The 20,201-nt window shown below is 52.2% G+C and overlaps 1 protein-coding gene across 1 annotated transcript in view; it reads left to right on the top strand.

Moving 5' to 3' along the window:
* The window catches only part of POLR1A (RNA polymerase I subunit A), an 83,631-nt gene extending 63,974 nt beyond the window's left edge, over positions 1–19,657 (top strand). Inside the window, exons 26-34 of the mRNA XM_025354123.1 lie at positions 790–925; positions 1,391–1,548; positions 6,442–6,568; positions 7,838–7,948; positions 8,589–8,894; positions 9,820–10,020; positions 11,200–11,317; positions 11,871–12,035; positions 12,396–19,657. Of these exons, the coding sequence (XP_025209908.1) occupies positions 790–925; positions 1,391–1,548; positions 6,442–6,568; positions 7,838–7,948; positions 8,589–8,894; positions 9,820–10,020; positions 11,200–11,317; positions 11,871–12,035; positions 12,396–12,496 (1,423 nt within the window). The 3' untranslated portion in view covers positions 12,497–19,657. The remainder of the gene's footprint in view (positions 1–789; positions 926–1,390; positions 1,549–6,441; positions 6,569–7,837; positions 7,949–8,588; positions 8,895–9,819; positions 10,021–11,199; positions 11,318–11,870; positions 12,036–12,395) is intronic.
* Positions 19,658–20,201: the final 544 nt, after the last annotated feature.

The following is a 20,201-nucleotide window of genomic DNA, read 5'->3' as shown; positions in this document are numbered from 1 at the left end:
AAAGTGGGGATCAGGGTTAGAATTTCCAGAGCCCGGCTGGTTTCTTTGGTGCCCAGGCCTGGTAGGATCTCCATTTATCCCTCTGCCAACTCCTGCCTCCAAGTTCCTGAGGATGCCTGTGAGACTGCACACTGCTGGGGGAGGGACTCAGGAACGTACATTGTTAACAAGCCCCACACAGGGTGCCTGGTTGCCCAACTCCAGGGGAACCATTCACATAGAACGTGGCCGTGGGCCCTGGCCCTTCAGGTGAATATATGCGCTGGGCAAGGGGAACGTGTGTGGGGTCAGACCCATCTGCATTCAGTCCCTGGCCCTGCCTTTGTCTAGCAGATGGACTCTGGACAGGTACCTCACTTTCCAAACCTCAGGGGGTCCTTCTGTGGAACGCCAGAGGCTGGGACTCACCGTACATCCGGGCAGTGAGGGCTGGCTGAGCTCAGCAGGAGCACTGTGGGTGTTAGTTGCCTTCCTGCATCGTTTGTTCATTCAGTAAGCATCAGCAGGCACCTGCTGTTTGCAAGGCACAGGTGACAGGAAACAAGAATCAGACAAAGCCCTGAGCTCAAGGAGTGGGCACTCCAGGGAGGAAACAGGGAGGGACAGGGGAGTCCCTTACTGTTGCACACAGGGCCAGAGCTGGGATTCTCTGATCCAGCATATTATCCCTGTGAGATCCCCAGACCTCTCTCAGATCCCAGAAGAACTCTGACATCATTAGGAGAAGCTGCACCCAAACAGAGGGTCTGGTTGCCGCTCATTATTGGATGTGTCCTTATTCTGTGACAGGTTGCGGGAGATTCTCATGGTGGCCAGTGCCAACATCAAGACGCCCATGATGAGCGTGCCCGTGCTCAACACCAAGAAAGCCCTGAAGAGAGTGAAAAGCCTGAAGAAGCAACTCACCAGGGTGTGCTTAGGGGAGGTAACGTCTCCTTCCCGGGCTATAGATGGGGTGAAGGCACGTTCCTATATCCTCCCCATGTGTGAAGAACAGGCTTTGCTTACTGCGCTGACCCTAGGCTCAGATTCCCGCCAATGAGAGATAAGCTCTCTGCCAGGTGCTGAGCAGAGACGGATCAGGAAGCTTTTAAGAGAGTCATTAGTTCCACAGCATCCTCCTATGCCTGAAAAATAAACCATTTCCTGAGTTTGCCTACCAGCTCTGCTGAGGCCACTCCTAGGAGGTTTCAGGCCACTCTCTGGAGGTGACTGCAGGCTGTGGGCCCCCAGCAGACCCACACCAGTATAGCTTGCCAGGGTTTCTTTGGGGTTTGGCCTGTGTTCTCAGCTGCTATCTCTGTAAACCCTTGGGTCTCGTAACCCACTCACGTTGCACAGTCACCGAGGACCTGAACAAGTCAAGTTCTCTCTGTCCGTCTGGTTCCAGGTGTTGCAGAAAATTGACGTCCAGGAGTCCTTCTGTATGGAAGAAAAACAGAACAAATTCCGGGTGTACCAGCTGCGGTTTCAGTTCCTGCCACATGCATATTACCAGCAGGAAAAGTGCCTGAGACCTGAGGACATCCTGCGCTTCATGGAAACAAGGTCAGGGCTCAGGCGGTGATTGTCATTGACCTGGACCCAGAGAATGCTCATGAACTGAGGCAGGAAGCACCTAGCCACAAGGCTCCTAGAGATTGAGTGCCTTTTCCCAAATGAGCCCTTCAAGGGAAGTGTTTAGGAAAACAGAAGGCCTTGCAGCCTGATCTGGAAACCTGAACCCCAGTCTGGCTTGTGGGTGTGACTTTGTTAGCCACATGTCACTCCCTGAGCCCATTTCTTCTCTTGGGTTGACGTCAGGATTGTTGTCTTCTGGGGCTTGCAGGCATTAAGACATGGAAATGTGGGTGTGGTAAACAGAAGGGAGCAGTGTCAAAGCGGTGCCTCTGTGGTGTCGGAGCAGCACATGCTGTTAATGTTTGCTAGGGTGTTACTTCAGGCAGTATAATGTGGTTCCTGATGCATTTAGATTCTGTGAACAATGAACAATGTGTGGGTGGCGTGCTGCTCTTAGATCTCCATTCTATAACCAGGATTGCCTCCAGAGAAATTCGAGTTCCTGTCCGGTAGGGAAAAGGAACTTTTGTCTCAAGTTCAAGTTACTGTTAGCTATTTGAAAAGCAGAGGCCGCAATGCTGAGTTCAGGGGAGCAGGAGGATGGGCTTTTGGGGGACTGGGGCAAGCCCGGAAGAGGCCACGAAGCACTTTTGACTCACCAGCTAACCCTAGACGGCGAAGTGTGAACACAAACAGGCTGCATAGCCCAGCAGGTGACAGGCCAGTGAAGCAGGCTTGGGGGCCCCCGGCAGACTGAAGAGTGTGGAACCTGTGTCAAGGGGCATCGGTTACCATGCAGGAATGGGGGTCAGAGGGCCAGATCTTTTGATTTTAAAAGAAAGAAAACAAGCTTCCCACCCCCTACGTTTTTTTTCTTTCTTGGGTCACTTGGTTACTTGCCTTTGCTTTTATATAATTGAGGTCTCCTGACTTTTAAACATCAGCAACTAATTCCTGTGTTTTTAAAAGCCCAGTAAGGCCCAGATGGATCTCATCTGTTGCAGGATCTGGCCATAGGCCACTGGCCGCTGTCTCTAATCTAGACCAGTTCTCGGGTCTTCTGGGAGCTGCTCAGATAGAGAAACAATGACAGAGCAGAAGCAGAAAGCTCCCTCCACAAACACACACTGAGCCATGCCCATTCGCCGCCGAGTCACAGGGACAGGCGTGGGCAACACAGTATGACTTTTCCGCCCTCAGCCCTCTGCCCTCTCACCTTATGGGGCCTGGCCTCGAGCCAGCCCTCTGTGCAGGTGGCATTTGGGATGGTGGGTCTTGGGGTGGACGAGCTTGGATGTGAACTCAATCCTTTGTACGGGGGTCACTGGCCAGGTGCTTCCTGCCCCAGTTCATGAGCCCTGGGTGAAGCTGTTGTTGGCTGGGCCTTGGGAGCAGCTGCGTTGGTGCCGGCCTGGGCTGAGAACGTTCCTTCTGTCGAGTGGTCCTCCGTGCTATCTGGGCACTGGGCAGAGTGGCAGGGGAGTGCTGTGTGCACCCACTTGCCAGCTCCTTAATTAACAGCAAGGAACATAACTACCAAGTGCGGGGGACATTTGTGCTGGCCTGGCAGCAGTTTTCTGAGAAATGGGAATTCAGATTTCATGGCCTCTTGAGAATAACCAAGGGTGGGCGGAGTTAGATGTTCTGCCCCAGTTCTGTTCACAGGAGGCCCAGGCCTGCCCAGCAGATAGGTTGGCATGAGGCCGGCGCCAGCCCGTCCTGGGGTTCTTTTTACTTATATTACCTCATGGAATTGAAAATAGGAAATCACTTTTTAAGACTTCTTCCTGATGAGAGACAGCCCTGGCTTGTTCCCAGCCATGAAGTACTTTTTCACCTCCTCCCTGTGTTTCGCTTGTGTGCTTGAAAAGCCATGAAAAATAAAGCCATGCGCGGTGGCTTTCGGTGGAGGTGGCCTGAAGGACTGAGCAGAATGGGGCTGAGGGGTTAGGCAGAGCTAAAAGATGGGGCCGTGGATGAGCTGGTATGGTCTGGACTCCCTGTGTCAGGCCCCAGGCAGCAGAGCAGCTGCGTTCAGGCCTCTGGCTGCCCACAGGAAATGGGAGGAAGTGTGAGTGCACTTTCAAAAGAGCAGCCAACCCCCAAGAAGCTTTTTCTCCTTCCTTTCTCCCTTCCCTCCCCTTTCCTTCCTACCACCCTCCTTTTCTTTCTCTTTGCCCCCACCCTCCCTTCTCCCAGCTGTGGGGTCATGAGACTCTTGACAGAGCCTGGAGAAAAAAAACACGAGACCGATGGTTCCCTAGGTAGAGATATACAAGCATAGAAGGCCCCCCAGATCTCTGCAGTGGCACCTGTCACGTTGACTGTTTGTGTAAATTGTCTGGCAGGTGGCCGGGGAGGTGAAGTGGGAAGAGCACTGAGCTAGGAGTTAGGGGCTGTAAGTTTTGGCCTCCGGTCCCTAGCCATGAAAAGACCGAGCTGCGGGTCTGTAATTGTAGCTTCTGTGAATCTAACTTTCCAAACAGCAGGTGGTGGAGCTGTTGCCAGGCGCATTCAGAAACCGCCAGGGGTCATGTGCTCTGTTTGTAATTATTTACGTGGGATGGGAGGCTTCTCTGCCCCTGCCCTTCCTGTTCGCTTTCAGTTGCTACATTCTGATGAACAGCACAACCTTGAGAAGGCAGTCACTGTGGACCATTAGTTCCCCTGCTCTTGGCAAAATCACAGAAGGGCAAATTGCACCTCCAGGAAAACTGGCACACTGGTTGCATGCCTACCACTTACTCACCAGGCGTTCATTCTGCCTCCTCACCTCCTATGTTCTCCACAAGTCCTGGTCACCAAAAGAGGCAGGGAAGGCAGAAAGCATTCCCAACTGGGGAAATCAGGGAGGGCTTCTTGGAGGAGTTACAGCTGCTGAGACCCAGCCTTGAAGGATGGGTACAGCTTCAGTAGGTAGATATTGGCCAGGGAAGTTGCTGACAGAGTGAGCAGCTCAAGCAAAGGCCCAAAGGGTGCACAGGGTGGAGGGAGCAGATGGGCAGTTAGAGTTGAGGCCGGATGTGAAATGCTGAGAGCAAAAGCATCAAAGCCGTGACATGGCCACAAGTGGAGACAGGCTTGGGCGCCCAGCTGTGGGAAGCAGCCCTGTGTGTGGCAGCAGCTGAGCCCCGCACCCCCACTCCGCCTCATTCCATCTCCTCCACTCTGCACAGTAGCCTCGGGCACGGAGTGAGAGTGATCCATGTTGCAGATGAGATCAAGGCCCTCCTCTCCAGTCTGTGGCAGGATGAGGACTTTCACCTGAACCTGTCCTTACAGAAACATCTCTCCCGCCCTCTCTTTCCAGTGGGATTGTATCTTTCTAAAGTCAAGCCCGGCCTCCTCTCATCTAGCCATCCTGTTCCTGTCCCCAGTGCCTGGTAAACAAGCTCTTGTCTGGATTAATGGATGAGGGGGCTTTTTTTCTGCCAAGGGCAAACCATGTACACCTTTAAAAAGTTCAAAAATAATATTGGGGTCCAGGTGCGGTGGCTCACGCCTGTAATCCCAGCACTTTGGGAGGCCGAGGCAGGTGGATCACCTGAGTCAGGAGTTCAGGATCAACCTGGACAACATGGTGAAATCCCGTCTCTACTAAAAATAGAAAAATTAGCCGGGCGTGGTGGCGCCTGCCTGTAATCCCAGCTACTCAGGAGGCTGAGGCATGAGAATCATTTGAACCTGGGAGACGGAGGTTGCAGGGAGCCGAGATCGCGCCAATGCATTCCAGCCCTGGGGGATAGAGGGAGACTCCATCTCAAAAAAAAAAAACCAAACAAACAAATAATAATAATAATATGGGTTAAGATGAGTGGCATTCTTTTGTTTTTAATGAGCAAAATAGTATACATTTGACCTGCCTGCTTTTCAAATGAAGACTCTAAGCTCCTTGAGGGCCTGGAGCCTGTCTTTTCCTCCTTGCTTTGCCGCCAGGGCTGGCACATGCTGGACACAGTATAGGCGCTCAGAGAAAATGGGATGGTTGGCTGCACGCGTGAGGAGGACCTGATTCTCACAGTCACAAGCAGCCCTTTTTGGTGTGCTATTCTGGCCTGTTGGAAAAGATAGGCAAGGGGTTACATGAGGAAAGAAGTGGTATGGAGGGGACAGGATGGATCCTAAGAGGCCCTAAAAATAGATGGCTCCAGAGGAAGGGGCAGGGGGCCAGGTTCTGAGCTTCAGGTTGGTTATCTTTTAAATTGGTGTGGTTCTAACTTGTTGACACAATTCATTGCCACGAGCTAAGTTATCCCTGCCCTTCGAAATTCTGATGAGCGCTTCCGAAGTCGTCGTCGTTTCATCACATTGCTGGGGCTCCCACACCAAGGAGATGGGAGTTCTTTGGCCAGAGCAACACCACCTTCTGGAGATGCTGCAGGTGGTGGGCAGGGGAAGGTCCTAGTCCTGGGTGGGGTTCCCGTCTCCTACCATAGACTCTGCCTTCCTTGTTAGAGGACGACCACAGCAGCACCTACAACTGTCCTTCACCAAGCACCCACTCTGCCAGGCCCTGTGAGAGGAATCAGACATAGGGTTGTTTCTCATCGTTAGCAAAGAAGATTGCAGAATATGTAGTAATTACCATATTTTCTAGACAAGGGGCTTTAAGCTGAGGAAGGTGCCTGTCGTACTCATACTCCGGGAGTGGCAGTGCACATATTGAGACCAGGCCTATCGGGCTGTGGAACCGGTGTTCCTGACACGCCAGAGATGGTTCCAAAACAGTGGGTAGGGAAAAGGGAATGGCTAGGAGAGGCTGGGCCTCCATCTCATGCACTAATCCCCTGTGGGAATCCCTCAGCGTCCTGTCCCCGCAATGAGGGCAGGGCTGGACATGCTGGTACTGCACAGGACTTTGTGGCTTTCTTCTCGTTTTAGATTTTTTAAACTTCTGATGGAATCCATCAAAAAGAAGAATAATAAAGCATCAGCCTTCAGGAATGTAAATACTCGAAGAGCTACGCAGCGGGATCTGGACAACGCTGGGGAGTCAGGGAGGACTCGGGTGAGTGAGTCCCTGGGGATCACTAGGGTCGCACAGGGAGAGCCCCAGACTGGGCAGGCACTGTGCCTGTTCTCTGTGCTCCTCCAGCCCTGTCCTGGTGCTGGCCCATCTCCTACCTATCTCAGCTTTTGCCTGCTGTTCTGAGACAGCCCAGAAGCAGCATTCACTTCTTAGCCTGACGGGCCAGGCAGGTGAGGCTGCCAGGCAGCATGGTGTAGCCAGCCCCGGGGCGGGCCTCTGCATCATCCTCTGCTCTCTAAGACCCCGCCATAAGTGGTCTTCATCCTGAAGAGGGACTCAAGGTCATGGCGTGCACTGAGCCTTTGAAAGTTCTTCTTCTGGTTTCCCTTGGCTCTGCCTTTGACTTGCCTGGGCAAGATGAACTGAGGCCCACCAGGGCACTGGCAGGGACCAGAGAGGTATCTGGAAGCAGGGAAGTTGGGCTGCAGTGATAAAAAGGGGAAGAAGAGGGGAAAACCAGTAGGAGCAAAATAGTCCAGGAATAACTAATCAGACATCTGCCAGGAGACCCAGGAGCAGACCAGACCTGAGGGTGGTGTGGGAGCAGGTCCCTGGGTGCCATCTGAGCTAGCAGCGAGCCTGGTCGGGTTGGGGATGACGTGGACTGGGACTGCCCCCAACCAGCTCTGTGGTCTCAGTTGTCTCCTCACCCCTAAAATGAGGGGCTGGCCTACACCAGGGAAAATGCTAGGTCTCTCCTGTTTGGCGAGTTCATCTGCTAGCTCGCTCAAGCACAAGTGGGCATGGACTATCTTTAGAATGCTGCCTGGTCTTAATTCTTAGTTCACCCAGAAGGAAAGTATAAAAAACTAGGAGCCAAGTTCAGGAGGAGAAAGGAAGAGATATTCAGTATTCCACAAGATAACCCTTCCTCCTCATCCCCACCTACAACTGGGTAGATCAGAAATATTTGGAACAATATTTTACACCATCTTCTTCTAAGAAAGCAAGTCCTGGCACTTTTTTTTTAATTTTTAGGCATGAAATTTTGCAAGTAAGTAGTGCATGTAAAGATGAAGACTGAAGGGAAGGAGGCCTGGGATCCGGGGCTGGACAGAGTAGATGCCGGTGGACGAGTTGGGTTGAGTGGCAGTGGACGGAGGGTGGTGGCTGGATGGGGGAAGGGGTTAGAAGAGTGGGGCATGGATGGATGGATGGATGGATGGATGGGTTGGTGGGTGGATGGATGCATTCACTGAGCACTAGATATTGGAGTTAATCTTTTTCTTCCTTGCCCACAAACCACAGGGAGAGCAGGAGGGCGATGAGGAAGATGAGGGACATATTGTGGATGCTGAAGCTGAGGAGGGGGACGCCGATGCCTCTGATGCCAAACGCAAGGAGAAGCAAGAGGAGGAGGTGAGAGACCCTGTGTGGGATGAAGGGGCTGTGGTCCCGGCCCCCTTCCCTGTTAACCTGGAGGGATTATCTCCCGGCACCTAGGCCACACCTCTGTGTCATGCCACAAACCCACAAGGAACCCTGAAGCTGCACCTGCCTGCCCAGCACACTCTCTCTTGAGAAGATGGGGTTCATAGGGTGGGAATTTGGCACAGGTCCATTCCAGGACTGCCATTTACATCTGGCCATCCCTGGACTTGAATCAGACTCAAGGACCCAGACAGGCTTCTGGCGAGAAAAAGTCAGGCTGCCTCTGGTTTTTACGATGAAAATACACCTCTCTCTCCTCCCGCAAACCAGTCCCCTGCTGTCATTATGGCCGAGGGAACTTACTGGTGAGTGGGTGCACCAGCGAGGGCCAAGCGAGGGTGAGCTCCACCTCTGTGGGGGGCTCAGTGGGACAGAGAGGTGGCATTCTCAAGGCAAAAGGAAGAAGAAAGACCAACCAGGCCGGAGCAGAGGAGCCGGGAGTGTGGAGTGGGTGGGGCCTAGGTAGCCCAGGCCAGCCAAGGCTTTGCAGGGATCTTTGTTCCACAAGCAGAATCCAGGTAGATGGTGGGGCCCCAGGTGACACAGCCTGTGCTCCCTTTTCTACCAGGTTGATTATGAGAGTGAGGAAGAGGAGGAGAGGGAGGGAGAGGAGAACGATGATGAAGACATGCAGGAGGAACGAAATCCGCACAGGGAAGGTGCTCGAGAGACCCAGGAGCGAGATGAAGAGGTGGGCTCCGGCACTGAGGAGGACCCGGCCCTTCCCGCCCTCCTGACTCAGCCCCGGAAACCCACCCACAGCCAGGAGCCCCAGGGGCCCGAGGCCATGGAGCGCCGGGTCCAGGCTGTGCGTGAGATCCACTCGTTCATAGATGACTACCAGTACGACACTGAGGAGAGTCTGTGGTGCCAGGTCAGTGTGGCTGTGCAGGCCGGGGCTTGGGTGGTTGGTCCAGCTGGCCAAGTGCCTGTGTGGAAGGGGCCTGCTGAGCTCCCCTGCACAGCTGGGCAGGGGACAGCCAGCACTCCCCATGGCCTCCCACTCAGAGCACACCCAGGCCTCCTGTTTGGGGCCTGTGAGAGTCATTTGTTCTTTTTAATCCCAGATCCCTTTAGGAATCTGGTGATGGCTATAAACCCCTTTGCCCCAAAAAAGGGCCCACACGTGTCATTTTCAAACCCCTAGTAAGCCAGTTCTCCAGATCTTTCAAGACACAACGGACTGATCTACCAGGCCCTTTAGGTACACCACCTCCTTTAATCTTCAGTACAACAGACATGTTAACATGGACCACACATGTTATAGAGACACTGTTTGTGCCCTCAGGCAGGGACACTTCAGTTCCCCCCACACACAGCCCCTGCCACCATCTTCTTAGGGATTTGATGCTTCCCTTAAAGCCTGGATGGTCTGGATGCCTAGACATGTGCACACATTTAATGCTTTGTCTTTCCTTTGATCCAGTTCAGTGGTTCCCAAGCGATGGGGTAATAACAAGAATCACTGATGGGATTGCACGCGTGAAACAACATGTACCGTGCTTGGTGGTCTTTAAGGACATTAAGGGCAGTGCTGAGTGGATGTGAATCTCAGCGTTGTCACCGACAGCTGTGAAAACAACCCCACTGTTTCTCCCTTGAATCTGGGGGACTGGAGATGGCTGACCTGTGCGCAGTTGAGCCATCTTCAGTGTTCAGACTACCTGCCGGCTTGTCCAGCAGGATCTCCTTCCCCCAGCCAGGGAGTTCCTGAAAAGGCTTGGAAGGAGTCTCGCCCCAGTCCTCTTTGTGGGAACTGGCGTGGCTGTCTCCCTACCCAGCTCTCCCTCGTTTTGCAGGTGACTGTGAAGCTCCCTCTGATGAAGATCAACTTTGACATGGGCTCCCTGGTAGTATCTTTGGCCCATGGTGCCGTCATCTATGCGACCAAGGGCATCACTCGGTGCCTCCTGAATGAAACAACCAACAATAAGAACGAGAAGGAGCTTGTGCTAAACACAGAAGGAATCAATCTCCCGGAGCTGTTCAAGTATGCAGAAGTAAGCGTCCCCCCCGACAGGCTGTCTGCTGGCCTGGGACAAAGCAGTAGCCCTCACCCCACATTGTCTCTGGACCCGGCCGCTGGGACGCTCGCTCCAGCTGATTTACTCTGGCCCTTCGTGAGCCGTTCATGCTTCCAGGCCACATTCCGCAAACCAAGTGTGTGTGCCCTCATCCGCCTCCCGGGGATTCCCGGGCATGTTAGCCTCATTCAGGCCCCCAGTAAAGCACCCTGCTGAACTTATCCCACCCAGAGTCGCCCGGGCTAATTTGAGTAGTTTTTTCCTTGAAATTAAGACCCTCCCGAAGTGGGGTTGTAAGAAATCCTTGCTGCATCGCCTGCCTAGATGCTGCTTGCTTTATCTGCTAAACGGGGTCCCAGGGGTAGAGGTGCCCTGGCATTCCTGTCCCACCTACTCACCACCTCATCTGTTCTTTCCTCTGAGCTGTGTCTCCAAGTTCTCCGACTTCACTGACTCTCCCAGAACCTTCTCGGTTTCCCCCACAGAACACTGAGGAACTGGGGCCCTCTAGCCTAACCCCCTGACAAGTCTACAGTAGGCTGGCAAAGCTCCCCCTACCATGTACACTTCTGCCTCCACCAATGACCACCCTGCAAAGTCTCCTGCTCCCCTGAACCCTTTTACCAAACGCTTACGAGAGGATGAGCAGGGAGGATTGGCACCTGCCGAGAGTGCAGGGGGAGAGGCTTCTCCAAGACAGCTCAGCCGCAGCCTTGGCCGCTTGGTGAGGCCCAGCAGATGCCTGTGCGGCTGACCGCACGTGCACTCCATGCACCCTGGAGGGTGTGTAATGTGTCGCTGCTGGGGGATCTTTCCTCGCTTCCCAAGGGAAGCCTTAATCCTAGTAAATAGGTCTGTCAGTTTAAAAATAAGAAGAAAAAATCCGTTTCTTCCTATTGAATCTAAAGCATGTCTGAAGTTATCCCTGGATTCTTGTAATGACAATACAGACCTTGGGCCCCGGCCAGCGAACCGTCAGCAGCTCTGCCTAGCCATTTCCTTCTGCTAATCCTGGGCCACCTCTTGACCACTTTGTCATCAGCTGTACCAAGCTGCCAGACACAAGGAGAGAGAGAGCGGCCATGGGGAGATATGCAGGCAGAAGGGAGCAGAAGGCCAGGCCCTCTAAATAAATCCCTTCCTTCCTGTCTCCAGGTCCTGGATCTGCGCCGCCTCTACTCCAATGACATCCATGCCATGGCCAACACGTATGGCATCGAGGCTGCACTGCGGGTGATCGAGAAGGAGATCAAGGATGTGTTTGCCGTGTATGGTAAGAGGAGCTTGCAGATAATACCCTGAGGCCTGGGCGCCAGTCAGGACAGCAGAAGGCTCAGGGCAGGAGGGCCAGGACCACGTCAGCCCCATGTCAGCCCAGCACCGAGTCAGTCCAGCACCAAGGCGAACACTGCAGCACGGGTGCAGTGAGTGCACCTGTGGGAGACTGCAGATCTGTGAAGAGGTGACATCTCCCATCATTGAGGCCGCTTCAGTGCTGTCTCATCTGCTGGTCCCTTAGAGGAAGCTCCTGATTGATGACGGCCCCATCCTGCCTTTGGAGTTTCAGTTCCCGAGTGAAAACAGTGCGGTTAGATCCTCATTTCCTGTGCCGCTGGAGGGAAGCGGGAAGCAGGATGCAGGGGTCAGGGAAAGATGCCCCAGACCATGGGGAAGGGTTAAGTAGCGTGAGCAGGTGGTGGAGCTGCAGGGGAGCCCGAGTCTAACTCCCGAGCCATGTGCTGATGTGGAGGCAGCCTGGCTTGTGTCTGCTGACTGTTCCCATGGTCACTGCTTAATCCCTTCTGATTTTACCTCCCGTGTGACAGGCATTGCGGTCGACCCTCGCCATCTCTCCCTGGTTGCTGATTATATGTGCTTTGAGGGTGTTTACAAACCACTGAATCGCTTTGGGATCCGGTCAAACTCTTCCCCACTACAGCAGATGACGTTTGAAACCAGCTTCCAGTTTCTGAAGCAAGCCACCATGCTGGGTTAGTGTGTGGGCAGGAACCCTGGCCTCCCCTCTCCTGACCATCCTGGGCACACTGGCCTGCCCATGGGCATCTTTCCATGGTTCCTTGCGCACCAGTGGGATCTTGGGATCTGAGGGGAGCAGGGGCAGCTGGAGGGGGCTGAATAGCAGAACGACAGCTGCCTCTACGCTTTGAAGGAACAGGAAGAGGGCCTTCCCCTCTCAAGTGCTAGAGCGCGGTTGCTTCATGATCCCATCAGCTTCAGAGACTCAGGACCCACCTGAGTCTTGAGGCTTCAGTGTTTAGCCCCACAGTCCCCTCCCAGCATTCCCAACTTCCACCTCAACACCCTGACACGTGCTCTTGTGTCTCTGCCAGGATCCCACGATGAGCTGAGGTCTCCTTCTGCCTGCCTTGTGGTCGGGAAGGTCGTCAAGGGCGGAACAGGTCTGTTCGAGCTCAAGCAGCCGCTGAGATAGTGGCACCATCTGCCCAGCTCCAAGGACCCTCAGTGAGGGAGTGGCCCAGCCCGCCTTCTGCATGAGAGGACCAGGAGACTGGAGTCCAGGGCAGTTCCAAGTGACAGTACAGAGCCCAGCAGCGACCTTGGGCCTGAAAACAATGGGCCTCTGAGCTGGGCCAGTTTCACCTGGAAAGTGACAGAGTTGCTCATCCTTGCCCCTCCCTGTCTCTGCATTTGTATCAAGGTTTACCAAGTCTTCTGAGTCCCCCGAGATGGCTGGGGCCTCACCTGTGCTGCAGGAGGCCTCTGTGGCATAAGCCCTAAGGAGAAGCTCTGATTCACTGAGAAGACCAAGGGGAAGCAATGCTTTGCTGCTGGGGACCCCAGGCACCTCCAGAGTAGGGAAGCGGGGTTCTTTTGCTGTGAGTGGCCAGGGACAACAGACAAGATCCCCAGGGGCTCCCGATGAGCAGGAACATGGAGCCTGCTGCCCAAGGCCTGCTCCTTCCGGCTGCTCCAGCCCCTGGGGGCAGAGTCCACAAAGAGTCCCCATCAAGACTTCTTCCCTGAGTCAAGTACAGGGTAGCACAGTCCTCCACCCACCCAACCTCTCTGCCTGGCCAGGGTGGCAAGGTGTCTTTCTAGACCACATCAGCCCCAAGGCTGGGGGCAGTCGCTCCAGGGCTGCAGCAGTTCACTCCCGCACATAGAACCCAGGTCACTGCTGGGGCGATTGAACAGGTTGCCTGACTTTTCTCTGCTGTCAGTTTGGTGTGGAGGCCTATATTCTGCCCCATACGCCCCATAGGCCCTGCTTATGGGAAGGAACACAGGCCTCCACCCAGAGGACTGTGCCGCCCTGTACTTGGTCGTCCACATTCTGTCTCCCTCTAGCACCAGCAGCACATTTCCCTGGCATGGACAGAAAAGACAGAGAGGACTTGTGCAAAGGCTTTGTAAAACCAGAGGCTGCTATTTTTGTCTACTGTTATTTCAGCTCAGGGCGGGTAATAAACATCATTGGAACTAGCTATTAGGAAAGAAAAAAACTTGGGTTTTTTTAAAACAATTTTTTCCCTCGGTTTGCAGTTTCTGCATTTGGATTTGAGAACCCAGGACAGGGATTTTCCTGGCACAGTCAGATCTTGGGTCCCTCTTCCTGTTCTTTCTTGTGTGAGGCCTTCGCAGGAAGAGCTCAGCCTCTGCAGCCTCTTGCACCTCTGCCCCTGGCCTGCCTCTGCAGTGACCCCCTTCCAGAGCTAGCTGCTGGCCCTGTGGCCAGGAGAATCACAGGGCAGGAGCCTTTATGCAGAAGCTGTGCTTGCCTTGGTCTGGGGTGGGGAGGCTGCTGCTGTGACCTCGAGGGTAGGGTTGGGGATCAAGGGAGGCCTTGTCAAGGGAGAGTGACCATGTTGCTCCCTACAGACACACAATAGGACCCAGCCTGCACCTCCTACGCCTACACTGGGGAAAACCCAACAGAAATCAGTACATCCTAACAGGGTCTGCGAGGTTCACCAAGGCATGGCACAGAGGAATATGACAGTTTTGAGGCAGGCAGGAAGGGCCCAGCCTGCAGGGTAAGGCATTCATCCTTTGAGTTAAAGGGCATATTCACTTGATGATTTCTACACACACTAGAATTATGAGAGATTGTCCTTAAAGGAGATCACAAAGTAACCTGGTGACTGTGACACATGGTGAATGGATAAGTATTTGGTTCTGTGGGTTCCATCTCTCCCAGGCACTGAGGGCACAGAGGCGAAGGAGCAAGCCCTGCATATTGGCAGGGCTGTGACCATCACACTTGGATCAGACCTCCGACCTGTGTTGGGATATGAGGGATGCCCTCCTGCCCCACCCATCCACATGGTTCCTGGGCAGCTCTGTTTTATTCCTGTTTGTTTCCTGATAGATGCGTATTAAGGCAGCATGTCTGGTTTTTAAACATACATTTGGGAGCTTGCACATCCTGATGAGCGAGGACTCTCACTGTGGTCGCCTTAGGGGATTACACGCTCACTTTCGTGGTTCTCTATGCTCAGAAGCCTCTGAGAGTGGCCTTGGCAGTTTAAGGTGGCAGAGGCTTTGGAGTCTTCTCAGCACTGAAAGTGCCCATTGAGGATGCATTTGAGTTTTGGAAAGTAGGCCCAAGTCAAATCTGATGGATGGATTCAAGAACATGGATTAAGCTGCATTGTCGTTTTTAATCAAAATGTAATGGAGATTGATCATCTGGTGGGGTTCACAAACTTTTCATGAGAGCTGTGAGTTCTTTTTTGAGACGGACTTTTGCTCTCGTTACCCAGGCTGAGTGCAATGACACGGTCTCGACTCCACTGCAACCTCCACCTCCCGGGGTCAAGCAGTTCTCCTGCCTCAGCCTCCCGATTAGCTGGGATTACAGGCATGCACCACCACGCCTGGCTAATTTTTGTATTTTTGTTAGAGATGGGGTTTCACCATGTTGGCCAGGCTGGTCTCAAACTCCTAATCTCAGGTGATCTGCCCGCCTCAGCCTCTCAAAGTGCTGGGATTACAGGCCTGAGCCACCGTGCCCGGCTGGAGCTATGAGTTCTTTCAGAATCCTGAGATGCCATTAGCTAGCCACTGTTTGGCCATCCTTCTCACGTTGCCCTTTGGGGTGATATCCATACCTACTTGCTTGCTTCTAACAGTTTTTTTATTTGTTTTGTAGAGACAGGGGTTTTGGTTTATTGCTCAGGCTAGTTTCAAACTCCTGGGCTCAAGCGGTCCTCCCACTGTGGCCTCCCAAAGTGTTGGGTGGTGTGAGCCATCGTGCCTGGCCAGTTAACTTTTTTTAGTGTCTCTTTTCTGGGTTCTCACCAGAAACGCTATCAGCATTCCCACAGATATTCCTGTGAGTCTTTGAAACATTTTCTATCCTGCACTGAGTAAGAATAAAACCGAGGAATGGATGAAGCACCTTGTCTCATCCCCAGTCTGGAACTTGAACCTTCCTTTCTCTCCACTTTGCCCTACCCCAAATAATATGTACAAATGTCTGTACCCACTGAGCACGAACTCCCCATTCCTTTCACTGCCCCAGCCCCTGGCAACTACTGTTCTACATTCTGTCTCTGTGAACTTGACTTCTCTAGGTCCCTCATACACGTGGAAAAGTACAGCATGTCTTTTTGTGACCGGCTTATTTTGCTTAGCATAATGTCCTCAAGGTTTATCCGTGCTGTAGCATGTGTCAGAATTGCCTTCTTGCTTGAGGCTGCTGATACCTCATCATGTGTATATACCATATTTTGTTCAATCACTCATCTCTTGGTGGACACTTGGGTTGCCTCCACCTCTTGGCTGTTGCAAATAATACTGTGAACATGGATATACAGATATCTGAGACCAGGACGGACGTTCACACCTGTAATCCCAGCACGTTGGGAGGCCGAGGCAGGTGGATCATCTGAGGTCAGGAGTTTGAGACCACTCTGGCCAACATGGCAAAACCCCGTCTCTACTAAAAATACAAAAATTAGCTGGGCGTGGTGGCGCGTGCCTATAATCCCAGCTACTGGGGAGGCTGAGACAGAAGAATCGCTTGAACTCAGGAGGTGGACGTTGCAGTGAGCCGAGATTGCGCCACTGCACTCCAGCCTGGGTGACAGAGTGAGACTCTGTCTCTCAAACAAAAGAAAAAAAAAAAAAGTCTCAGACCCTGCTTTCCTTTGAATATATACCTAGAAGTGGAATTGCTGGATCACATGGTAATTCTTTAATTTTTCTGGGGGAACTGCCGCCCCATTTTCCACAGCAGCTACACCATTTTATGTTCCCACCAACGGTGCACGACAATTTCAATTTCTCCACATCCTTGTCCTTGGTATAGCAGCCACCCTAATGCATGTGAGGTGCCGTCTCGTGGTTTGGTATGGACTGTGTTTCAATCAGATGTTGGGAGCCTAAAGTGTTCTGCACCTGCGGAGAGTTAGGAATCATGTAAGGAGTGTCTGTTGCTTGCCAGTCTTAAAATTTTTAGTTTGCACTTGAATCAGGGGCTATAGGAGTCCAGACTGCTCTTGAAATAGGACAGACTGGTCGTTAAAGGCTGGTTTTGTTGAGTCTTTCATCGTTGAGTGATACCACCTCTGCAGATGGCTCAGTGGGGCAGCCCCTTACCACAGCCTGCCCTTGAGGTAGTGTACTTTAGACAGGTCACAGAGTTGCTGGGCCTACCGCAGGTCTCCTGACCCTGGTGCAGTTTCTCTTCAATCACAACCACCAAAATAGTCAAAAATTCCAAAGTTCCTACACCATCAACCTCCACCCCACTTCTGTCCAGAGTCCACTTAGAGGCTCTCAGTTTTATACCTTGGAAACACTTAGGGAGCTTTTTAAAAAGATTTGATTCTGTATTTTTAGTAGAGACAGGGTTTCACCCAGCTACTCAGGAGGCTGAGGCAGGAGAATCGCTTGAACTGGGGAGGTGGAGGTTGCAGTGACCCGAGATTGCGTCACTCCAGACTGGGTGACAGAGTGAGACTCCGTCTCAGAAAAAAAAAAAGATTGATTCTGGCCAGGCACAGTGGCTTATACTTACAATCCAGCACTTTAAGAGACCCAGGCAGGAGGATCACTTGAGCTTAGGAGTTTGAGACTAGCCTGGGCAACATAGTGAGACTCCGTATCTAGAAAAGTTAGCCAGGTGTTGTGACATGTGCCTGTGGTCCCAGCTACTCAGGAGGCTGAGGTAAGAGGAGCAAGTGAGCCCAGGAGTTCAAGGCTGCAATGAGCTATGATCGTACCACTGCACTCCAGCCCGGGTGACAAGAGCGAGACCCTGTCTGAAAAAAAGATTGATCCCAAGGCCTTGCCCAGGGATTCTGATTTTATTAGCCTGGAGTGTGACCTAGGCATTAGAAGATCTTCAAGAGAGTCTAAGGTGCAGCGGAATTGAGAGCCACGGACTTAGAAAAAGCCCTAAATTGTGGAAATGCGTGGCCACCGTCACCACCTATCAATACGATGACATCTCAAGGAATGAGTCACTGGCCCTAGGTTTCTGCAGTAAGATCTTAAGATCTGATCTCTGCCCCCAAGTGAGTGCATGTGTGGTAAAGCTGTCATAGTGCCATGACAGATGTCTGCAAGGACTTTACAGTGGAGTCCAAAGGATGCCACCATCAGCTCCACCTGGGACTCAACAAAGCCTGAAGGAAGAAAGGGATGATGCTTCCAGCAGAAAACTGGAGGCCTGCAGCTCTGCCAGCCCAGCACAGAAAGGCCATTTGTCCAACTTGAAAGTCCCTGCCAGTGGGGGCAGAAGGAGGGAACTCGGCCAGCCAGCATTTCCTACAAACAGCTCCATGAGAGGTTTCCACTTAAAATGCTAAATCATAATTATTTAATAAGATTTGTACCTTAAGTTCTTTAAGCAGCATCGCTGTCCTACCACGAGTGGTCATCAAAGAGCAGAGTTTAACTCAACTCTGAGTTACCCAGCAGGGTACCTGGGTAACTACCTGGGTTGAGATAGCCAGCAGGCTTCATGTGCATGTGCACACTGCCCCCTGACAGGACCTGGTTTATTCACAGGCTCAGGTGTCACTGCAGCTCCTCAGTGACTATCTTCGCGCAAGTTGGACTCAGTGGCCTGGGAGGTTTGTTCCAACCCACAGATGCCTGACCATTCCCATCCTAACCATTCCCTCCCCCATGCTGCATCCATCCAACCTTGATCTCCACTGTGTCCCAGGAACCCTAAGAGGCACAAGCTATGTGGGTCCTGCCCTCACAGAACTTGTAGTCTTCTGCCCCAAACAAGACGGTTCCCCCTCATCATGATCAGGCCAAAAGTTAAGGTACCCAGCAGGCTTCATGTACATGCACACTGCCCCCGATAGGATCGTGCCTTGTACTGCTGGCTGCACTCTAGAGGGTGCTTTGTAAGAAGGACACAGTGGAGAGGACAGTGGGGAGGTACTTAGGTGTTCAGCGGCCAGAAAGGAGGGAAATTGAAAAAGAATCAAGAGTCCAGCCATCCCCTCCCCACCTTCTGCCCCCACTTCCACCCTGGCTGCTGGCCCTTTGCCCTTCAGTATAGGTGATATAGGTGTGGGTGTGCGGTTCCAGTCATAGTGCTGCCTCTACATATTTTGCAAGTTGGGGTCTTCCTTCCTCAGAAGGCCTGGAGGCCCTGCCAGATGCTGCCTGCTGCAGTGTTCTAACGGGAGCCAAGGCAGCCCCGGACCTGTAGCCTCCCATGTGACAGAGTTTCAGACACCAGAGTCCTCAGCTGGACCACAGTAAACACTTGCCTTCCCCAACCCATGATTCTTGCTTGGAAACACGAACCTGGTGTTCCACGTGCATTCAGCCAATCAAACCTCAAGAATGTGATTGAGCAGTGAGGCTGCGTTCTGGGCAAGACACTGAGCTCTGAAATAAGACTTTTCTTGGAATCTCAGGCCCCCAACTTACAGTGGGACCCTAAGAAATGCACTTCAGTTTCCTTTTATGTAAAATGGTGATAAAATTAATTGTGTTCATTAAATCACACACAACTATCCATGTGTACCTGTATACTAAGTGGTTCTCAACTTGGGGCAGTTTTGCACCCCAGGGGATGTTTGGCAGTGTCTGAAAGTTTTGGTTGCTACTGGAGGGAGGTGCGACTGGCATCTAGGGAGTGGCGGCTAGAAATGCTGCTAAACTACAGTCCACAGGACCGTCTCCACAACAAAGAACTGTCCAGCCCCACATATCAATAATGACGAGGTTGAGGAAACCCTGCCACATACACATAGATGCAGGTTAACATTGTTTATGTTACAAAGTGGAATCATTTACATTTTAGCCACTCTGATAGGTGAAACAGTGGCTTTTTTTGTTTTTGTTTTTGTTTTTTGAGACGGGGTCTCACTGTGTTGCCTAGGCTGGAGTACAGTGTCACAATCACGGCTCACAGCAGCCCTGAAGTCCCAGGACCAAGAAACCCTCCAAGTAGCTGGGACTATAGGTGCACAACATCATGCCCAGCTAATTTTTTAATTTTTTGTAGAGACAGGGTTTCACCATGTTGCCCAGGCTCAAACTCCTGAGTTCACATGATCTGCTGCCTTCACCTCCCATAGTAAGCCACTATGCCCAGCCTCATTTGTACCTCAGCTTGCAATTCGCTATTAATAAATCTAAGCATCTTTTCACATGTTTACTGGTTACTCTGATTTGCACTTCTGAGAACTGCCTATTTGTATCCTTTGCCCATTTTTCTGTTGGGTTATTGGTATTGCTTTTGTCAATTTTAAAGAATTGTATTTACTATAGATATAGATAACCTTTTGTCACTGTGCTAAACATTTTTCTCCCAAGGAATTTAGTGCAGTCCCTGCATTGTGTAAAACCTTGAGTAAAGATGTTAGCTCTTGGCCACCCAGGCCAGTGGCCACCTTTAGACTTTGGCTAGGGCTTCTGGAGCAGTTTTTTTTGTTTGTTTGTTTGTTTGTTTTTGTTTTGTTTTGTTTTGTTTTGTTTTTTGAGATGGAGTCTCTGTTACCCAGGCTGGAGTGCAGTGGCACGATCTTGGCTCACTGCAACCTTTTGGAGCATTTTCTAAGGTACATAGATTGATTGAAAAAGCACGGCTGGGCATGGTGGCTCACGCCTGTAATCTCAGCACTTTGGGAGGCTGAGGCAGGAGGGTCACTTGAGGCCAGGAGTTTGAGACCAGCCTGGCCATTATGGCGAAACCC

This window comes from Theropithecus gelada, chromosome 13 (genome assembly GCF_003255815.1).
Source record: "Theropithecus gelada isolate Dixy chromosome 13, Tgel_1.0, whole genome shotgun sequence".
NCBI lineage: Eukaryota > Metazoa > Chordata > Mammalia > Primates > Cercopithecidae > Theropithecus > Theropithecus gelada.
The sequence above is the reverse complement of the archived record's forward strand: the minus strand, read 5'-3'. Positions and strand labels throughout refer to the sequence as shown.